Source organism: Protopterus annectens, chromosome 1.part1, assembly GCF_019279795.1.
Source record: "Protopterus annectens isolate FY-2018-M chromosome 1.part1, PAN1.0, whole genome shotgun sequence".
In the NCBI taxonomy this organism is placed as follows: Eukaryota; Metazoa; Chordata; order Ceratodontiformes; family Protopteridae; genus Protopterus; species Protopterus annectens.
In genome coordinates, this window is record NC_056726.1 from 497602809 (window position 1) to 497625077 (window position 22269).

The following is a 22269-nucleotide window of genomic DNA, read 5'->3' on the forward strand; positions in this document are numbered from 1 at the left end:
TCCTGTCTAGGTAGAATCTGAGCTGTCTGTACACCTCTAGAGAGTGTAGAATCCTTTCCCCTTTGTTTTGTGGGTTAAGGAAAAAGGTGGGCAAATGAATGGATTGTATGAGAGCCACACTGGACACGACTTTTGGCATGAAGGATGGGTTAGTCCTGAGGGAGACACTGTCACCATGGAAAATGATGAAGGGCTCTACAGTCATAAGTGCTTGTAGCTCTGATACTCTTCTAGCTGAAGTGATGGCCAGAAGCAAGGCTGTCTTCCAAGAGAGAATTTTTAACTCTGCTGAAGCTGCAGGTTCAAAAGGGGCAGGGTGAGCTTTTCCAACACAAAGTTTAGGTCCCAAGCTGGGGTAGGAGCTCTTCTGGGTGGCCTCAAGTTGTTAGCCCCTCTTAGGAACTGTTTGATGAGATGGTGTGAGAAAAGAGGTGGCTCTGTGCTGAAATGAGCAGAGATGGCAGAGGCATGGATTTAAATAGAAGGGAAGAATAGACCCCTGTGAAGTAGGTCTGCCAGGTAATCCAGGATGAGAGGTAGGGAGGGCTGTGCCGTTCCAGCTCCCTTAGCCTGGATCCAGGTGCAAAATGTTTTTCCAATTGTCAGCATAACATTTCTAGTGCTGGGGCATCTAGCCTCACGTATAACATCTAGAACTTATTTGCTTAGACTGGCAGCTTCAGGAGAGGTCAGGGAATAAGCCAGGCTGCCAGATTGAGGGTCTGCAACTGGGGATGCATGAATTCTCCATTCCTCTTGGTCAGGAGTGTTGGGATCTGAGGTAGGGGCCATGGTGGCAGGGGTGACAGGCTGCGCAGCAGTGGGTACCAGTGCTGGCATGGCCAGCCTGGGGCAATCAGGACTGCCCTTGGTTTTTCCTCCCTTATTTTGAGCAGTATCCTTGAAATGAGTGGAAGAGGGGGAAATGCATAAACCAAGAGGTTTACCCACCGGAAGGATAGAGCATCCACTTTCCTGGCCTTGCTGTGAGGGTCCCTGGTGCAGAATTTGCTGAGCTGATGACTGGAGTGGGAGGCAAAGAGATTAACCTTTGGGGTGCCCCATTTCTGGGTTACAAGGGTGAAGTTTCTTTGGTCTAGGTGCCACTCGTGTGGGTCTAGCAGGTTTCTGCTTAAGTTGTCTGCCACAGAGTTTAGAGAGCCTGGCAGGAATTGTGCTAACAGGTTTAGTTGCATGGCTGAGGCCGTATGCCAAGAGGTCATGGCAAGCCTGCACAGAGGATAAGAGTGAGTCCCTCCCTGCTTGTTGATATACCACATCACCATGGTGTTGTCTGTTTTGATCAGTAGAGGGCCCGGGGAGAGTAGGGGTATGAAAGCTGTCATGGAGTGCTGAACAGCTAACATCTCTTTTTGGTTGATGTGCAGATGTAAGTGATTTGGGCTCCATTGGTCCTGAATGTACCTGCCGTCCAGGTGTGCACCCCAGTCATAGTCTGATTAGTCTGTGGTGAGGGTCTGGGTGGAGTGGGGTTCTGAAAAGGGAAGTTCCTTGTTGTGGTAGCAAGCTGCTGCCCACCAAAGAAAATCTTTCCTTAGACAAGGTATTATTGGTATAAGAGTTTCCAGGTCTTGAGAGTGCTGACATCAAAGGCTTTTTAGGTACCACTGTAGTTTCTTCATATGCAGTTTGGCATATGGAATGAGTAGAATGCAAGAAGCCATGAACCCTAGAGATTGCAGGATTTTCCTTTCGGATAACTGGGTCCTGGTGACTAATTAAGAGAAGTAGGCTGTCAGGTAGGATTGTTTTTCTGGTGCAAGGAATGCCATCTGGGATGTTGTGTCCAGGCTTGCTCCCAGGAATACACTTTTTTGTGTGGGTACTAGTTTGAATTTAATTTCATTGATAGTATACCCCAAGGAGGTCAGTAGGTCTTTTACAAAGGTCAGGTGCTTTAGCAGCTTTTCCTGACTGTCTGCCTGAATCAGGCAGTCTAAGTATGGGTAAATTTGAATATTTCTTTCTCTGCAAAAAGCAATGGCGGGAGCCAGACATTTTGTGAAAACTCTGGAAGCAGTGGATAAGCCAAAGGGAAGTGTAGAGAACTGAAAGTGCAGTGATCCTGCCCTGAAACATAGGTATTTCCTGCATGATTCCCTGATTGGGATGTGTAGGTAGGCCTCTTTTAGGTCTAGGGTGGCTAACCAAGCATCCTTGGAAAGCATAGGTAGAAGCTGCTGGAGGGTGAGCATTTTGAATTTTGGTATCACCAGAAAGGAGTTTAGAATGGATAGATCGAGGATGGGGCACCATGTGCCCTCTTTTCTGGGTACCAGGAAGAGTTTGGAGTAGAAACCTTGGCCTATCTGTTCTGCAGGAACATCCTCTATTGCCCTCATAGAGAGCAGGGAAAGGACTTGCTTTGTGGTCCCTGCCCACTGGTTTGGGGGAAGATCTGGGAACCTTTTTGGGGTTGGCAGTGTGTGGAAATAAAATTTGCATCCCTGGGACACTATGTTGAGGACCCAGCCGTCGTTGGTAATGGTGGCCCAGTTGCTTACGTGGAAGGAGAGTTTTCCTTCTAGGGGCAAGAGCAGGTGGGCAGAGTGAGGGGGTGGAAGTGTAAAGTCATTGTGAGTTCTTACCATATGGGGGTGGCTTTGCACTCCCTGGTTTTGAAGAGGAGGAACTCCATTGCTTAAATCTCTGCATTCCCTGGGGCTGTTGTCTGGGGGGCCTGCTTCCCCTGGGTCTGGGCTGAGCTGACCTGGAGAGGGCAGGAAAGGACCAGTGCTTGGAGGGGCAAAGCCTACTGAACCTTGGTGGCTGGACTTGTAAGAAGTCTTTAACTGTCTGCATAGATTTAGCTTTTTCTTCCATATTTTTTAAGACGTCTTCTGCCTTGGTGCCAAATAAGTTGTCTTTGTGCAAGGATGCGTCCAATAATTAGGATTTGACATGATCTGGCAAGGTCTGTTCCTTAAGCCAAGCATGCCTTCTAAGGACAGAAAGTACAGTTGTGTACACCTACCATAAATGTAGATGTTCGAGTGTCTTCACTGTTGCAGTCATAACTGTAGGGTGTTCCTGCCGGCAGGCAGCCCGAGGTCGGCCAGAATTCCAAAGTCTGGGTCCGGCGTCGGCTGTAGCAGCAAGTACCCTGACGTCAGAACGCAGAGGTATAAAGCTGACAGCCGACGCCATCTTCTCCAGCCTTTCTTGCCCCAGATGTCAGAAGTCCCCCAAAGTAACCAAAAGGTGTCCAAAAAGGAAACACAAATACTCCACAAAAGAAGAGGAAGCTAGAACAAGCAAAAAATAAGAAGGGAATGGTGGGAGGGAAACACCGACTGCAACAGTGAAGACACTCTAACATCTACATTTATGGTAGGTGTACACAACTGTACTATGTTCTTCGTGTTTCACTGTTGCAGTCATAACTGTAGGGTGGAATCCCAAAGCTGTGATGAGGGAGGAGGTTATGCAGAAGAAGGGGCAGCCAGAAGACCCTGCAAGACAGCAGAGGCAAAACCTGCCCTAGACTTAGAATACAAAGGGAGATTATAGTGCTTAGAAAAAGTATGCACTGAACTCCAAGTGGCAGCTTCCAAAATGTCCTTGGTAGGAACTCCTCTGAGAAAAGCTGCTGAAGTGGCAGCTGCTCTAGTAGAATGACTTCTAATAGTACCTGGAATCTGCTTCCCAAAGTGAGAGTAACAAAACCTTATCACATAAGCAATCCATTTGGAAATAGTTTGTTTAGAAATAGCCTTGCCTAGAGAACTGGAGGCATAAGAGATAAGCAACTGATCAGATTTTCTGAAATCTTTAGTTCTGTCCAGGTAAAACCGTAGTTGTCTGTGTACGTCCAATGAATGTAAAATCCTTTCCCCTTTGTTTTGAGGATTTGGAAAGAAAGTAGGAAGGTGAATAGTCTGATTTAAAGCCACTTTAGAAATCACCTTAGGCATAAATGTAGGATTGGTCCTCAAGGCAACTCTGTCTTGGTGGAAAATAAGGTATGGTTCCACAGCCATGAGAGCTTGCAACTCTGACACCCTTCTGGCAGAAGTCAAAGCTAATAAAATAGCTATCTTCCAGGATAAGAACTTGATATCCGAAGCAGCAGCAGGCTCAAAGGGAGGTAAAGTTAGTTTTTCCAAAACATAACTAAGATCCCAAGCAGGAACAGGAGGAGTTCTGGGAGGTTTTAAATTCTTAGCCCCTCTCAAGAATTGTCTCACCAGATGGTGAGAGAAGATGGGGGGGATCAGTGTTGTAATGAGCCGAGATGGCAGAAGCATGGATTTTAATGAAAGAAAAGGAAAGGCCTTTAAGCAAAAGGTCTGAGAGGTAAAGTAGAATGGAAGAAATGTCAGGCAAAAGAGGATCAGAACCTCGATCCCGCATCCAAATACAAAATCTTTTCCATTTAGAAGCATAAGATTTTCTAGTGCTAGGGCGCCTTGCATCTAAGAGAACATCCAAAACTTGTTTGGGAAAAGCAGAAGGAATCAAAGGCCCTTGTAGAGCCAAGCTGCCAGGCAAAGAGTCTTGATTTGAGAGTGTAGCATCTGGCCCTGATGCTGGGACAGAAGAGAAGGAAACAGAGGCAGAATCCATGGAGGTTCCAAGAACAGGCGTCTTAAAGTTGGATACCAAAACTGCCGAGGCCAATTTGGAGCTATCAAAATGATAATCTTGGGTTTGTCCTGTTTTATTTTCAGTAACACCCGAGGCAGAAGAGGAGGGAAGGCATGTCCCGAAAGATTCCTCCAGCTGAAAGACAGGGCATCCACTTTCCAAGCTGTTTTGTGGAAGGACATGGTGCAAAAGAGAGGCAGCTGATGATTGAGATGAGATGCAAACAGATCTATCCGAGGGCACCCCCATACTGCCGTAATCCTGCTGAATAAGTTGGGGTCCAGCATCCATTCGTGAGGATCCAAAAGATTTCTGCTTAGGCTGTCTGCTAAGAGATTCTGTTTTCCTGGAATGAATTGAGCTTGAAGATGCAGATTCAGATTTAGAGCTGTGTCCCATAAACTCATGGCTAGTCTGCAAAGGGGGTATGAGTGAGAACCCCCCTGCTTGTTTATATACCACATGACTGTGGTATTGTCTGTGCGAATCAGGAGATGGCCTGGTTGCAAAAGATTCTTGAAGGCTAGAAGAGCATATTGGACTGCCAACATTTCCTTCAAGTTGATGTGCCAGGGAAGATGCTTCTTTGTCCAATAGCCCTGCTGGCAATTGTTTAGGTAATGAGCTCCCCAAGCATAATCCGAGGCGTCTGTGGTTAAGATCTCAGCAGGATGAGGTAGACGAAAGGGATTCCCTTCGTTTAAAGCACAAGCCCTGGACCACCAGAGGAACTCTCTTTGGAGGCAGGGAATCAGAGGTATCATTGCTTCCAGGCTGTGGTAATGCTGAGACCATACACTCTTTAGGTACCATTGAAGTTTTCTCATATGAAGCCTTGCATTTGGGATCAACAGGATGCAAGAAGCCATGTAGCCCAATGTCTGCAGGAATTTCCTTGCAGTGAACTGAGTTAAAGTAGCCAAGGTCTTGAAAATTGATGCCAGCTGTAGTTGTTTTTCTGGAGTAAGGAAGGCCCTTTGTAAGCTTGTGTTTAGACGAGCTCCCAAAAAGATCATTTGTAGAGAGGGGATCAAATGTGACTTTTTTGTGTTCACTGAAAATCCCAGAAGTAGGAGAAGATGCTGAACAAACTGCAGATGTTGAAGTAAAAGATCCTTGCTGTCCGCCTGAATAAGGCAGTCGTCCAGATAGGGGTAAATTTGAATCCCTTGGAGTCTGCAATAAGCTACTACTGGAGCCAGACACTTGGTAAAGACTCTGGGCGCAGTAGATAAGCCAAAGGGCAGTACAGAGAACTGAAAGCGTCTCGAACCTGCCTTGAATCTGAGGTATTTTCTGCGTTCCTGTCTGATGGGAATGTGTAAATAGGCTTCCTTCAAGTCCAATGTCACCATCCAAGCATCCTGGGAGAGCATGGGAAGAAGTTGTTGCAGAGTAAGCATCTTGAATTTTGGAATCTCCAGAAAGGTATTTAATACTGAGAGGTCCAGAATAGGTCTCCATGAGTTTTGTTTCCTTGGGACCAGAAATAGTCTTGAGTAAAAACCTTTTCCCATCTCTGGAAGTGGAACACGTTCTATGGCTCTCATGGCCAATAAAGCGTCCACTTGATGTAAGGCCACTGACCATTGATGTTTTGGCAGATCCGGCCAACCCGAAGACCTTGGCAGAGTATGAAAGTGGAATTTGTAGCCTCTTAAAATCACGTCTAAAACCCATTTGTCCTGGGTAATATGAGTCCAATTTTGGTAGAAAAGAGAAAGTTTTCCTCCGAGAGGGGCTTCCAGGCAAGGAGGACCTGTAGCCCAACAGAGAGAGTCATTGGGTCTGCTTCTTTTGTGATTGAGGTCTGTCTTCTCCCCTTCTAGGTGAAGAAGCAGTCCATTGTCTTGACCTGTAAGAGGCCTGAGCCTGCGCCCGACCTCTGGAGCGTCTATATCTTCCCCTTTGAGGCCTGTCAGACGTGGGAAAGGACCAATTTTTGGAGGGCCAATTTCTAGAAAATCTAGGAGGCTGAACTTGTAAAAAATCTTTGACAGTCTGCATAGATTTTGCTTTTTCTTCCATCTTTTTAATAACCTCCTCAGCCTTGGATCCAAATAAAACATCAAGCTGAACAGAGGCATCTAACAGTTTAGCCTTAACCTGCTCAGGTAAATTCTGCTCACAAAGCCAAGCATGTCTCCTGATGACAGTACCAGAGGCTGCGGCCCTGCAAGAAGCTTCCAAGGCATCAAAACCACAATGTAAACTATGTTTGCTAACTTGTTCAGTTGCATGCAATACATCCTGTAATTCCTTGTCCTCTGCACATGCAGGAAAAGTAGAGAGCCTTTGCTTTAAAACAGACAAAAGAAATTGCTGATACTTGAACATGTGAAACTGGCAATTTAAAGCTTTAATAGACAGAGTAGCAGAAGTGTAAACCTTTTTGCCCCACCTGTCCAAGGCACGAGAATCCTTTTCAGAGGGGATAGGATTTTTAGAAGAAGCGGCCTTAGCAGCCCTAGAACCCTGAGAAATGGTTTCAGGATCAGCAGAAGGGTTCTTAAATAAGAATTGATGGGAATCAGGGACCCTGTAAAATCTATCAGGCTTAGAAGGAGCAGGCGGCAAGGAATCAGGATTCAGGTTAGCTTCAGAAAAAGCATCATCCACAATATCAAGTACTGGAGGAATAGCCAAAGATCTGTGTTGAGGGAGAAGGAGAAATTCCCTAAGTCTCTTCTTGGAAGCAGAATAATCCTGACCTTCCCAAAGAAAATGCTCCCTCATCTCATGTAAGGTTTCCCCAAAAGAGAAATCTTCAGGGGGAGAAGCAGGGGGAATAGAGTCCTCTGCATCAGAATCCTCATAAGGAGGAAAAGAATAATCCTGGTCAGAGGAAGAGACAGAAGACACAGAAGCCTGATCAGATGAATCATAAGGAATATCCTGTCTAGGCCTTTTTTCTGGAGGAGGGTGAGAACCCCTAATCATTGTCAGTAAATCTTCAGCCATCCGTAGTAATTGCTTCTGGGACTTGGGAGCTGTACCCGAGGAAGCTTGAGAAGAAATCCTTGGTTTAACAGGAGTCTTTGACTTTGCCTTTGTCTTTGTAGAAATAGTGATATGAGAAGGCCTGAAAACCCCCTCAGAAGCCGGTACCTGCACAGCGGTTCTGGACCCATCTGAAGGAGCGACATCCGAAGGTCCTGCAGCAGATAAAATACTAGGCCTAGAAGGCTCCCCATGGGAGTCCGTGTCGGCCATCGGTTCCGAAGTGGCGGACGACAGGGACTGCAAAAGTGCCTCACTGACGACCGCCGAACCCGAAGCTGGCTCCGGCTGCAAAGTATCTTGTTTGGACCTCGGAGGCCTATCCTTGTCCTTGCGTTTCTTTTGAATTCCGGTTGTCGGTAAAGTATCTGACGACATCCTATAATTGAATAGTCTACCGAAATAATTCAAGGCCCAATCATACCTACGCTTAATAGTGCGAGAATTAAACCTGGCACAGAACCGACAGCAAGAAATGTCGTGGTCAGGGCCTAAGCAAGGTAGACAGTAAGAGTGGAAATCTTTATGAGGTATTTGTTTTCCACACGATATACAATTGTTAACTTTTTCTGACATCGGAGGAGCAAGAAAAAAGTTTCCCCAACGGGGTACTTAGCTTGAGAAGAGAAGTAGAAAACTTCGGACCGACGACAATCAAAGCACGTTGTCTTGAATGCGCCAACCAACGACTTGCGAGCTGCTTTCCACCGCATGGCAAGAAAGACTGGAGAAGATGGCGTCGGCTGTCAGCTTTATACCTCTGCATTCTGACGTCAGGGTACTTGCTGCTACAGCTGACGCCGGACCCAGACTTTGGAATTCTGGCCAACCTCGGGCTGCCTGTTGGCAGGAACACCCTACAGTTATGACTGCAACAGTGAAACACGAAGAACATCCAGTGACTGCTGCCCTGTAAGATGCTTCTAGGGCATCAACACCACATTGTAAGGTGTGCTTAGTTATTTGACTTGCAGAATGCATTAACTCTTGTAACTCTATTTTCTGCACAAGCAGAGAACGAAGATATTTTTGTTTGAAGAGTTCCATGGTATGTTGCTGATATTTCAGCATATGAAACTGACAATTTAATGCCCTAATAGCAAGAGTAGCAGAGGTGCATACTTTTTTACCCCATCTGTCTAATGCTCAGGAATCCCTATCTGAGGGTTCTTAGCTGACATTGATTTGATTCCTTTAGATCCTTGAGAGAGGACCTCGGGGTCAGCAGTAGGATTTTTGAAAAGAAATTTGTGAGAGTCAGGGACCCTATAGTACCTGTCAGGTTTCCTGGGAGCAGGAGGGAGGGTGTCAGGGGTCAGAATGGATTCCATAAAAATATCATCCACAACATCCAGGACAGGAGGAATGGCCAGAGGTCTATGCTGTGGAAGATCTAAGAATTCCCCGAGTCTCTTTTTTGACTGAGGATAGTCCTTACATTCCCATTGGAAATGCTCCCTTAAAGTATGTAGGGTTTCCCCAAATGGTGGAAAGGCTGAAGGGATGGATTCCTCTACATCAGAATCCTCATAAGCAGACAGGGGTTGCATATCTTCATATTCAGATGCATCAGAGTCATCAGACTCCTGTTCAGATAAAACTACTGGGGACAAGTCTCTTTTTCTTTTGGAAGGGGTAGCCTGGCTTCCCCTGATAAGCATTATAAGGTCTTCCGCCATTTTCAGTATTTGAGACTGAGGCAAGTAAGCAGGTGCTTGAGCTTGGGTCGTCGTTTTTTTGGGTGTGGTTCATACCCTGGACCTTAGAAACTCAGTTGTTTTTGAAAGAACTGTAGACGCAAAAGAAGTCGAGTCTGTATCGGTAGTGCAAAGTACTTCCTCGGAAGCTGGTGCCTGTTCAGTGGCTCCAGATCCATCCAAGGTAGAGACATCCGAAGGATCCTTAATCGAAGAAGAGTCTTGCGGCATATCAGACTCCGAAAGGGTCTCAGTAGCGGCCTGTGAATCCACAGAAGCAGGCATAAGGGGCTGTGAAAGCACCTCAATGAGGACCGGAGAACTGATGACTAGCTTAACGGAAGTGTCATCGGCAGTCTTGGAACTGTTCGGTCCGTCTCTGTCTTTATCCTTAAGTTTTTTCAGATCATCTGTTGTCGGATGGACTTACCAAAGATATTCGAGGACTGAGAGCGAAAATATCTAGCTACAATAAGGGCCCGACGATGTATAGTTCTGGCGTTGAACAAAGCACAAAAGCGACAGCTGGGGACATCGTGGTCTGGGCCTAAACAAGTGACGCAGTAAGAATGAAAGTCTCGGTGTGGTATTTGCTTTCCACAGGCAAGACAATTGTTAACTTTTTCTGACATCAGTTAGAGCAAGAAAAAAAGGATCCCCAGTGGGGTACTTACTTTTAGAACACTTCAATTCAGAATGAAAAACTCAGGTAGCAGCCGACCGGCACTCGTGCAAACTGCTTCTGCTTCAGGCTCCTCAGCAAGAAAGACTGATGTAATGGCGTCGGCTGCCTGATTTTATACCACTGAAGACCTGACGTCAGTCCTGCAGTGACAGCAACTGACGCAGAAATATTAAACCTCTGGTATTCGGGCCGACTGAGGGCTACCCTGGCAGGGATAACCCAAATGAGATGACTGCAACAGTGAAACATGAACATCTGTACTAATAATGTGAGGTCTTCCGAGAGTGAAAAGCATTTGTTTACATGGTAGAAATAGCTTTTTCCATGTAAGGGACTTTTAGGATGCATGGACATTTTGTATACCTTTTCTATGACTGATGGCAACTGCTTCAGTTTTATCCTTGCCTTCCTATTCATGTGTCTTATGAGGCTTTAGCTGATGCATTCAAAAGTGAAATGGATGCTAATGTATGGAGGCTTGTGACAGCAGGTTTTCATAATTCCTTCTAGTCATGTTTCTTCTTCTTTTTTTTTTTTTCAAGAAACAAAATTTCTTCCCATTATGAATTAACAGCAGCTTCTATGCTGGAAGGCTCACATATGCTAAATCATTCTACTGGCCCTGCCACTTGTATTAAATAAATTCTGCTCTAGTTTGCCACTTTGCTCTTCTCTGCAAAGCATACACAGCAGTGTGGCCTGTGGTTCTTACTAGATGTAGAGATTTGTCTGACAGACAACAGTTCATTCCTAGACTGCTCCAAAAGCAAATATGACCAGCAGTAACTGTGCAAGAGGCCCACTAGGCTGCTTTAATTAAGGATGAAATTTAATTATCAATTTATCTGGCACCTCTTCAGTTTGCTGTGATTCCATCTACATCATGTTACTCAGCCTAATACAAAAGTGGAATTGGCCTCTTCTTTGTCAATTTCTTCTGCAGCTATACCAAGCACTAACTGACAGCAGTCACCATCATGTCAAAGGAACTGCAAATGGCTGGAGAACATACACACATACACATATAGCTAGAAATTAATCACTAGTTTGAAATAGCAGTTAAAACCCAATTCAAGGTTTAAAAATGTGGGCTCCGGTGTTGACTCTGTACTTTTACATTTGATAATGAATGATTTCTTGGATCAAACAATGTACAGACCTAGTTACTTCAAGGCTGATCACTGTTTATGTGTTTGTTAACAATGTGCTCACCATTTCCTACAAAGGACACTAAATAGTACTTTAAAGCTATCCAACTGTAATGGTGGCAAAATCTGAAGCTTAAGAACTTACTTAATTTTGATTATATCCATGCCTGTTACAGTGAGGCTAACATGATCACCTGCTGCTGCCCAATCAACTGGCTCATCGTGCAACACGATTCCTGGAAATGAGTAAAAACAGAAACTTGTATTTAATTATTTGGTCTATGAGGCAAGAAATCAACATCACGCAACCAGTATGAAATCTGCTATCATTACTCATCAGTTTTCACTATGACTGAACAATAAAGGCTTGTAGGTAGGTATCCTGTTATGCAACATGCTGCTACTGCTGGTCGATAAACAGCATACACCACTTGCAAAGTGCAGGCTGTAAAAACAGTTACTTTTTATCATCTGTTCTCACACAGTTTTGCCAGTCATCACTTGTCTATCACACTCCCCACCCTTACAATGGGTGTGGTGGAGGCAAGTCTAGCACATCCGGTCCACAGTTTCAGTTACAAACCTAACTGTAATCCAAATACAAGCAGTTTGATCAAAATATGTTTAGCCCGGGGGAGAACTCTTCGACTTCTCTATCCTACCTCTCATGGGCTCTCTCTCTCTTACAATCCAAATTAGAAAAGTTCAATCCACTATAACAGGCATTCACATCTTAACAAGTCAAGCTAGTAAATGATTCACAGTCTGCTCAGCATCTTTACAAGAACATAAGCTTCCTCACAATCAGTGGCACAGTGAATAGAGTTTTCACCTCACAGCAAGAGATTCCCTGGTTCGATTCTCAGCTGGGGTGCCTTCTGTATGAAGTCTGCATGTCCTCCCTGTGTTCATGTGGGTTTCCTCCAGGTGCTCTGGTTTTCTCCCACATTCCAAAGACATGCAGTAGGTGGATTGGACACTCTAGATTGGCCAGAGGTGTGTGTGTAGTGTGGAGGAACTACAATAGCAGGGCAAGTCACCCAGCAGTGCAAACCTTGGCTCTAGATTATTGTCACTGAAGTGAAACCCCAACCCCATGTGCAAAAATGGAAAAAGGGGTTGTGGATGGATGGATTCCTCTTGCATCTGCTTTCTGTTAGCTTTAAACTGTATTATCATATGATCAACCACTTGCAAGGGCAAAAATCATACATGGTGGGAGGTTGGCATAATGCTTAAGGTGTTTACCTTACAGACACAAGGTGAAGAATTTGATTCTCACATGGGGCAATTGGCTTGTCTTCAAATCAAGGACAGTTAGCCTAGTACTAATCTATGAACCTGTGGCATGCATCCATCAACCTCAATGGCTTAAACTTTATGATTTTATTTACCACCTCTCTGACTCTCAGCGACAGTGGCTGTGCACTGACTGCATCTAAATTTGATTCTCACATGGGGCAATTGGCTTGTCTTCAAATCAAGGACAGTTAGCCTAGTACTAATCTATGAACCTGTGGCATGCATCCATCAACCTCAATGGCTTAAACTTTATGATTTTATTTACCACCTCTCTGACTCTCAGCGACAGTGGCTGTGCACTGACTGCATCTAAACTGCCCCCAGCAGTATGCACTTGTTGGCCCCTGGATTATTATGATTTGCCTCTTCTGAACAGATGCCAAATATTAAGATAACCATGCTCTAAACAACCTCATAATGCAAAGATCACTGCCTACTAAAGCAGCTTTAGGTAGTGGTCTTTACTACTTTTTAGCAGCAATGCAGCATATTCTCCTTCCTATGGCTGACATTGCACCAGAATACATCTACACCAACAAATGCAGTGGTGTCTGCCATCCTCCATTTGAAAATCTTAAACTCTTCTAGATAAACACCTCTGCTACACATTATGGAAATGTTCAGTGCATTACAACTCCAACTTGCTTGACAGCAGACCTGAATTTTATTGCTACACCTGAATCGTTATGTTTCGGTGTAGGACTACATAAACTAACAATGCGAAACAAAGATTACTGCAGCAGGCAACTAAGTAACTGCAATTAAACAGCCTGAAAAAGGGACTGTGGGTTAAGCTGCATTACATCTACAGCATGTTCCCTTTGTTATATCAGTTCTGCTCTAAAGTGGCAGAATCTTTGTACCATGTTCATGACCATCTATGATCCACATGCAAACAGCAGCAGAGAAAATGACAGGATTACCCTGGAAGGCAACTAGTTTTTTTGCTGTTACATACATCTAAATGCAATGAAAAAAAAATAAAATGATTTTCTTTTTTTTTTTTTGGCTAACTGCAAAACAAAATCTAAAATACATCCAAATGCAATGAATGAAAAATAAAATTATTATTTTTTTGGCTAACTGCAAAACAAAATATATATATATATATATATATATAAAAAAGTATGCAGGCTCTCACTCTAAGTAAATTAACTACATTGTTTAACTCGGCCTCCTTATTAAGACTTTTTTTCTGCCAAATAATGTGGGGATTTCACAAAGTTATCTCAAGAAAAGCTGTCCAATACAGGGAAGGAATTCTACTGGTCACACCTACATCTTCTATGACTGTATTTAAAACAGGTTATCATGTGGTTGAAAAATGTTTAGTTATTAAGCATCTGAACATTATTAATAAATAAATAAATTAAATAAAGCAAGGGAACTCTCCAGCAGTCTGAAATGTAGCCAGTATACGAACTAGACTCAGACACTACAGTAGTGCAGAAACTTACCAAGACAGTGTATATTTGAGCAGAATCATTACTGAAGTAATCACTTTTGGGATCTCTGCTATAGATGTCCAACTTCTGATCCAGCTTCCACAGCTTTACATCCTTTCTCTCGTCTGAACCTATGTCACCCTCACAGGGACATAATTACAGCCGTGCATATAAAAGCAAATGTCAGTCTGAATCATCTTTAGTTCTTCCTTGCTCAGAACCCCACGTATGACAGAACGCGTACAACTTCTTGAAGGTTCCGGGCTAGCAGGAAACCTTCCCATGACTTGCCCTTTTTTTGCCTGCACTCATCAACCCACAGAATTCCAGTTCCTCTAAAAAGCTGGGACTCTAACTTTGAACAAACTGGAAAAGGTTTGTTTATGTGTGTATGTGTGAGGGGGGGGGTGCACTGGAACCAATCCCAGCTCTTGCATGCCCAGAGTTACTCAAAAGGGATGGCAGGAGGAAAACTATACTGCAACAGTTATCCTACTTGAATATCCAACATTATGGGAAGCTCCTTACACAACTTAACTAAGATTATCAAAGCTCAGGATGCAGGAGACTGTGGAGGACTGTAGGGGCAAAACCTGCCCTTGTATAAAATGTCCAACCTTTAGTACTTGAGAAATGTGTACAGAGGACTAACTGGCTGCCTTCAAGACAGCTTTGCATTTACCTCCCCATACAAAGGCAGAGGTAGTTGCGACATCACTAGCATAACACAGCCTAACATCACCCTTCAAAAATATTTCCTGAGCAGAACAGCACAATTCAATACAGTGAGCTCGCTATTTGGAAAGAATTGGGCTGCCTTGTTTTCTAGCAGCAAAAAACAAACTATTGATCAATTTACCTCATGTCCTTAGTTGTACTAAAGGAAAGCACAGTTGTGTACCTACCATAAATGTAGATGTTCGAGTGTATTCACTGTTGCAGTCATTACACTTGGGTTATCCTGCTTGCAAGCTACCCGCAGTCGGCCTGAATTCCAGTGTCTTGGTCCGGCGTCGGTTGCTGTCGCCTCTTCCCTGACATCAGAGCGCCAGGGGTATAAAAGATGCAGCCACGCCATTTTCTTCAGTTTTTCTTACCCCAGATGTCAGGCGCCCCCAAAAGGGCAGGCTAAAAAACATTGCTTATAAAAGCATGCACTAAAATAAACAATACCCTCATCTACAAGCAAATACACCACATAGGTTGTGTAGGATAGAGAAGTACAGATAAGTCCCAGCAAAGAAAGGGGGATGCTGGGTGGGTAACCTGGACTGCAACAGTGAATACACTCAAACATCTACATTTATGGTAGGTACACAACTGTACTATGTTCATCGTGTTTCACTGTTGCAGTCATTATACTTGGGTTGAATCCCAAAGCTGAGGTTGGGCGGCTGGGTCTAAATAGAATTAGGAGTGCCTATAAGACCCTGCAAAACTGCAGTGGCAAAGCCTGCTCTGGATTTAGAGTAAAGAGGTAAGTGGTAGTGCTTAGTAAAAGTGTGCACTGAAGTCCACGTTGCAGCCTCCAAAATATCCTTGGTTGGTACTCCTCTGAGGAAGGCTGCTGAGATGGCTGCTGCCCTGGTAGAATGTGGTCTAATGCCCTTAGTCACTGATTTGCCATGTTGTGAATAGCAGAAATGAATGCAGTATCCTATCCATTTTGAAATAGTCTGCTTTCAGATAGCCTTTTCTTGTGATCCTGCAGCATATGCCACTAAAAAGTTGCTCAGTCTTTCTGAAAGCTTTAGTTTTGTCCAAGTAGAAACGTAGCTGTCTGTGTATCTCCAAAGAATGCAGAAGTCTCTCTCCTTTATTCTGTGGGTTTGGGTAAAAAGTAGGCAAATTAATGGTTTGGTTAAGAGCCACACTGGATACTACCTTAGGCATAAATGTTGGGTTTGTCCTTAGAGAAACCCTGTCCGGATGGAAGATAATAAAAGGTTCCAAAGCCATTAATGCCTGTAACTCTGAGACTCTTCTTGCTGAAGTTATTGTTAGGAGCAGAGTTGTTTTCCATGATAAGAATGTTATCTCAGCTGTAATGGCCGGCTCAAAAGGAGGCAGTCTGAGTTTTTCCAAGACAAAATTGAGGTCCCATGCAGGTATTGGTGCTCTCCTTGGTGGTCTTATATTTTTGGCCCACCTGAGGAACTGCCTAAACAATGGATGTGAAAAAAATAGGTGGGTCTGTATTGCAATGAGCTGAAATGGCAGAGGCATGGATGTTAATTGATGAGAAGGATAGGCCTTTTTCCAGAATCTCAGTTAAATATTGTAAAATCTGAGGAATATTTGGAACAAGCATGTCAATTCCTTGTGCCTGGTTCCAAGCACAGAATCTTTTCCATTTTTCTGCATAAGATTTTCTGGTGCTGGGCCTCCAAAATAACATCCATAACCGCTTTAGAGAGAGGTGTATTCTGAATGGTTACACTATCCGCCATGCAGCTAGATTTAGAGTTCTGAGTTGGTTGTGCAGGATCTGATTGTTTTGTTGGGTCAGTAAATGAGGAATTTGAGGCAATGTCCAGGCTGGGCCTTGGGACAAGCTCCTTAGGATTGGGTACCAGTGTTAGTGTGGAAATGCCGGGGCAATCAGTATCATTTGTAGCTTCTCTTGTCTGACCTTTAGAAGTACCTTGGGGAGGAGAGGCAGTGGAGGAAAGGCATATACTGTAAGGTTCTTCCAGCTGAATGACAAAGCATCCACTTTCCATACTTGTTTGTGATAAGTCCTTGTGCAGAATCTCTGAAGTTGGCAGTTGTGAGGGGAGCTATGTCTGGGCATCCCCATTTCCTTGTTATCATGCTGAAGATTTGTGGATCTAGTTTCCACTCGTGAGGATCCATGAGGTTTCTGCTTAGTTCGTCTGCCAGAGCATTTGTTTTTCCTGGCAGGAAATGTGCCTGCAGGTGTACTTGGTAGGTCAATGCTGTGTTCCACAAAATCATGGCTTGTCTGCAGAGGGGGTAGGAATGTGTGCCCCCCTGCTTATTTATGTACCACATGACTGTGGTGTTGTCCATTTTTACCAGCAGCTATCCTGGATAAAGTAGGTCCTTGAAGGCTGTCAGGGCATTTTGTACAGCTAGCATCTCTTTTTGATTGATGTGTAGATGCCTCTGGATTGGGGGCCATGTGCCCTGAATACATTTTCCTGCCATATGGGCCCCACAGGCGTAATCTGATGCATCTGTTGTTAGTGTTTGCCTGGCTGTGGGTAAAGTGAATGGCTGTCCCTTGTTGTGGTGACAGGCCTGTGCCCACCATCGAAACTCCTGCTGCAGGCAGGGAATGAGTTAAATTAATGATTCCAGGCTGTGGCAATGTTGAGCCTAAACACTTTTTAGATACCACTGTAGTTTCCTCATATGCAGTCTTGCATATGGAATTAGCAGAATGCAGGAGGCCATGAAGCCCAGAGCCTGCAGAATTTTTCTTGCAGATAACTGGTTTTTGTTGCCATGCTTTCGAAGTAAGAAGTCAGTTGCCTTTGTTTGTCTGGCGTGAGATAAGCCATCTGGGCAGTTGTATTTAAGCTTGCACCCAGGAATATTATCTCTTGAGAGGGTACTAGTTTTGATTTCTTTTCGTTTACTGTGTACCCTAGGCAAATTAGTAATCTTTTTACAACCGCCAGATGCTTTAGTAGAATGTCTTTGATCTCTGCTTGAATAAGGCAGTCGTCCAAGTAGGGATATATTTGAATTCCTCTTTGTCTGCGAAATGCAATTACTGGTGCCAGGCATTTTGTGAAACCCTGGGCACAGTAGATAAGCCAAAGGGCAGTGCAGAGAATTGGTAGTGCACTGAGACAGCTATGAATCTGAGGTATCTTCTGCAAGACTGTCTGATTGGGACATGCAGGTATGCCTCTTTGAGGTCCAAAGTTACAAGCCTTCTTGCCCAGCATGGGCAGAAGCTGCTGCAGAGTCAACATTTTGAATTACGGAACGTCCAGAAAAGTATGCTTTGTCCTTTCTTGGTACTAAGAAAAGTCTTGAGTAAAATCCTTGTCCCTGCTCTTGTTGTGGCACTAGCTGAATAGCCCTCATGTCCATGAGAGATGAAACTTGGTTTTGTGCCTCTGCCCATTGATTGTGTGGCAGGTCTGGCATACCTTTTGCCTTTGGAAGGGTGTGAAAGTGGAACCTGTAGCCCTGAGAGACTATATTTAAGGCCCATTTGTCCTGGGTGATCATGTGCCAATTTTGTGAAAAAAGTGCTAGCTTTCCCCCTAAGGGTGCTGCCAAAAGATAAATGCTTGGCATTGGCAGAGGGAAGTCATTGGGACTGTTTCCTATATGGCTATGATTTGTCTTCTCTGCTTTCGGAGGTAGAAGCACCCCACTGTTTGGACCTGCATGAGCCCTGGGGTTGTTGTCTGCCTCTAGGGCGTCTGTATCTGCCTCTTTGTGGCCTGTCTGACATGGGAAAGGACCAATTCTTAGAAGGCCAGTTCCTGCTAAATCTGGGTGGCTGTACCTGTAAGAAATCCTTCACTGTCTGCATAGATTTAGCTTTATCCACCATTTTCTTCAACACCTCTTCTGCCTTAACACCAAACAAAGTACCATGCTGTAATGGAGCATCCAATAATTTTGCTTTAACATGATCAGGCAGAGTCTGTTCCTTTAACCCAGCATGCCTTCTAATGACAGAACCTGTTACAGCAGCCCTGCAAGAGGCCTCCAGTGAATCATAACCACATTGCAGAGTATGTTTTCCCACTTGTTCAGCTGCATGCAATAAATCCTGCAATTCCTTGTTCTCAGAACATTCAGAATTTGTCAACATTTTCTGTTTTAACAGAGACACTAAGTATTGCTGATATTTAAGCATATGAAACTGACAATTTAAAGCCCTTACAGCCAAGGTAGCAGAAGTGTAAACTTTTTTCCCCCCATCTGTCCAGTGCCCTAGAATCTCTATCTGAGGGGACAGTTTTTTTTGCAGTAGCAGCCTTGACCCCTTTGGGACCCTGAGAAATAGTTTCTGGGTCAGCAGCAGGGTTTTTATATAGAAATTTATGAGAATCTGGAACCCTGTAGTATCTGTCTGGCTTAACAGGTGCAGGAGGTAAAGAGTCGGGAGACAGACCGGACTCTGAAAATACATCATCTACAATGTCTAGAACAGGTGGAATAGCAAGAGGTTTGCGCTGAGGTAGTAAAAGAAAGTCTCTGAGCCTTTTCTTAGAATCTGAATAATCTTGGCTCTCCCAGTGGAAATGCTCCCTCATGGTATGCGGGGTTTCCCCAAATGAGTAATCCTCAGGAGGAGAAGCTGAAGAATAGATTCTTCAGCATCAGAATCCTCATAGGGAGGAATAGAGTATCCCTGTTCTGAAGAGGAGTCAGAGGAAATGGAAACCTGATAAGAGGAATCATATTCAGTGTCTTGCCTAGGCCTCTTATCAGGAGGGGGATGGGAACCCCCGATCAAAGTAATTAGGTCTTCGGCCATTTTGAGCATCTGTTTTTTAGGCATGGAAGTCTGTCCTGGAGAATGCTGTACTTGTTTCCTTGTCTTTAAAACTGTTTTAGTCTTTGTCTTGGATGCTGAAGTTGGCTTGATATAAAGCTGTGTAGGTCTGAAAACACCCTCAGAAGCCGATGCCTGCTCAGACCCATCTGAGGGATTAGTTTCCGAAGGCCCAATACCTTGAGTATCCAGAGGCCTAGTCGTCTCCACGTGGGAGTCGGAGACGGCCTGTGGCTCTGAGGTAGCGGGTGTCACGGGCTGCGAAAGCGCCTCACTGAGAACCGGCGACTGGCCTAGAAGAGGCTTCGTCGTCGGTTTTGGACCTCATATGCCTGTCCTTTTCTTTTTCCTTGCGCTTTTTATGAACTCCAGTCGTCGGTTGTTCCGATGGCATTATGTAGTTAAACCTTCGGCCAAAGTAATGAAAGGCAAAATCGTACCGACGCTTAATAGTGCATTGGTTAAATCTAGCACAAAACCAACAACTAGCAACATTGTGGTCAGGGCCTAGGCAAGGAATACAGTAAGAATGAAAATCCTTATGAGGTATTTGCTTCCCACAAGAAATACAATTGTTAACTTTTTCTGACATCGGCCTGGAGCAAGAAAAATGTTTCCCCAACGGGGTACTTAGCTTTATAGAAGACTTCGGTTCTGAAATTTAATTTAGAAAATCTCAGGAGTCGGCCGACCGGCACTTGCGAACTGCTTTTGCTTTGGGCACCGCGCAGCAAGAAAGACTGAAGAAAATGGCGTTGGCTGCATCTTTTATACCCCTGGCGCTCTGATGTCAGGGAAGAGGCAACAGCAACTGACGCCAGACCAAGACTTTGGAATTCAGGCCGACTGCGGGTAGCCTGCCAGCAGGATAACCCAACTGTAATGACTGCAACAGTGAAACACGATGAACATCATCTCAATTGCCTGTGGACATCAGAGGAACCCAGAATCCTTTCTCCTTATTTTGAGGGTCATGGAAGAACATTAAGTGAATACAACGATGCAAGACTAGCTATGCAACTACCTTTGGCATAAAAAAAAGAGTTAGTATGTATGCCAACTCTGCCATTATGGAAAATTAGGAAGGGATCTTTACAAATGAAGGGAAGGAGATTGGATATTTTCCTAGTCAAGGTGACAGCCCCAGGCTGCTGGTGGAAAGGGAGCCGGAGTCTGTTTTCTACCACTTAACTCATATCTCATGGTGTAGTCAATGTTCTTTAGTGGGCTCTACATGCAGAACCCCCTTTGAGAAACTGCTTTATTGGTAATAAGAACACTAAAAGGGGTCCACGTGTAGGCAGGTTGAATTAGTGAATACATATACATTCACAGAGGCGTAGGCTAGTCCTGCTACGAGTTAATGTAAATATTGCAAAATCAGACACATTCCTGACAAATTGTGGCCTGACTCATCTACTGACACCAAAGGGAAATTCTCTTCCATTTAGCTAAGTAGGACTTCCTAGTCAGATCTGCAGATAGAGTGGGGGAGATTGTGGTGGCTGCCACAGAAGCTGTTACAGAACAATTGGTACTGCACAGGAGTATGGCATTCAACCTCTGCATTGCAGTCATGTGATCTTTTTTGTTGGGCAACGATATCAGTAGTCATTTAAGCAGCCACATCACAGCTGCAGGATGGAATTAGCATAACGTTTTGCTACAGCTTCTGAAAGAACTACTACATGGAAACAAAAGATTTTTGTAATTTGTTTTCTTTTGTTCCTTGACTGTGGAGGCCTTTGATCTTTTTGGTCATCAAATCTTGGTGGCAGGTTATGCCAACTGGAAGACTGCCCATGTTGGCAAATGACCTAGCTACATCTCTGTTCTTTAGATGGTCTCTGAAAATAAATCCATAAAGGGTAGCATGTCTGATTGAAGGTGTGCAGGTTTAGGTGTACCAAGGACTACTAGCACTGCATGAGGAGGCCCATGTGCTGGAGGGTGATATATTTCTTTGTCACTATCTACATCAGCAAAGTGAAACAATACTGCCTCAGCCAAATGGGTGCTATCAGTACAGCAATTTTGGCCTCTCCTTCTTTACTTTCCAAATCATGCTGTGGAGAACGGAAATTGGGGGTAACCAAAAAGAGGTAGACATGTCTCACTGAGGAAGGTATCTACTACCAAGGTTCTCGCATGCTTCTCTTGAACAGAATTTCCTCAAGTGTTTGCTGCTTGGAGAAGCAAAAAGATCTACTTCTGGTACATCTCACCTGTAAGCGAGTCTTAAAAAGAGGCCCCATAACCAAAATCTACTCAGATCTGTTCAGCTGATCTTCTACAGCACTGCACTGGGATGGGATGCAAGTTGCCTTGATAACCATACCTGACTGTAAAGCCATGTTCCATGTTTTCTTGGCATCCTGTAAAAGTAGTAAGAATGTATTCCCCCATCTGTGTGTGACATATCACTCTTGTACTGCATATTCCTTGTTTCCAGATAGTTGTGGCAGATCAGTGTTATCATTTCTACTTAATTGTGACTTCTGTCAATCATAATCATGTTGAAAGTACCCTGAACTCTCAGACTGGCTGATTGAGCTCTCTGGGTTGAATCTGTGGCATCTGTAGTCAGAGTCTGGGTTCTCAGTAGCCTCTTTGAAAGGAACACTCAAATTCCTTCGTCCTGAAGACTTCACCAGAATTTGTCCCATTTCACACAGGGCAGCATGGGAATGAGCTCTTCCAAGGACTTGCTGTGTTGGAGCTACACATTTTAGATCCCACTGTAGTTTCCTCATGTATAGTCCTGTAAGAGGGATTATAAGGATGGTCGATGCCATGTATGACAGAATCTTCAGGAATTGCCTTGCCAATGTCTCTTCCCCCTTGGCCATGTCCTGAAAAATCAGAGCCAAGACAACTTCCAAGTGCATGCCAG

General features: G+C 44.3%; 1 protein-coding gene across 2 annotated transcripts in view; it reads right to left on the bottom strand.

Annotated features, from left to right (window-relative positions):
* The window catches only part of HBS1L (HBS1 like translational GTPase), a 2781383-nt gene that overhangs the window by 434113 nt on the left and 2325001 nt on the right, over positions 1 to 22269 (bottom strand). For both annotated transcript variants that reach the window (XM_044076292.1, XM_044076279.1), the window contains one exon: positions 11284 to 11374. In XM_044076292.1, coding sequence (XP_043932227.1) covers positions 11284 to 11374 — 91 coding nt within the window. The remainder of the gene's footprint in view (positions 1 to 11283; positions 11375 to 22269) is intronic.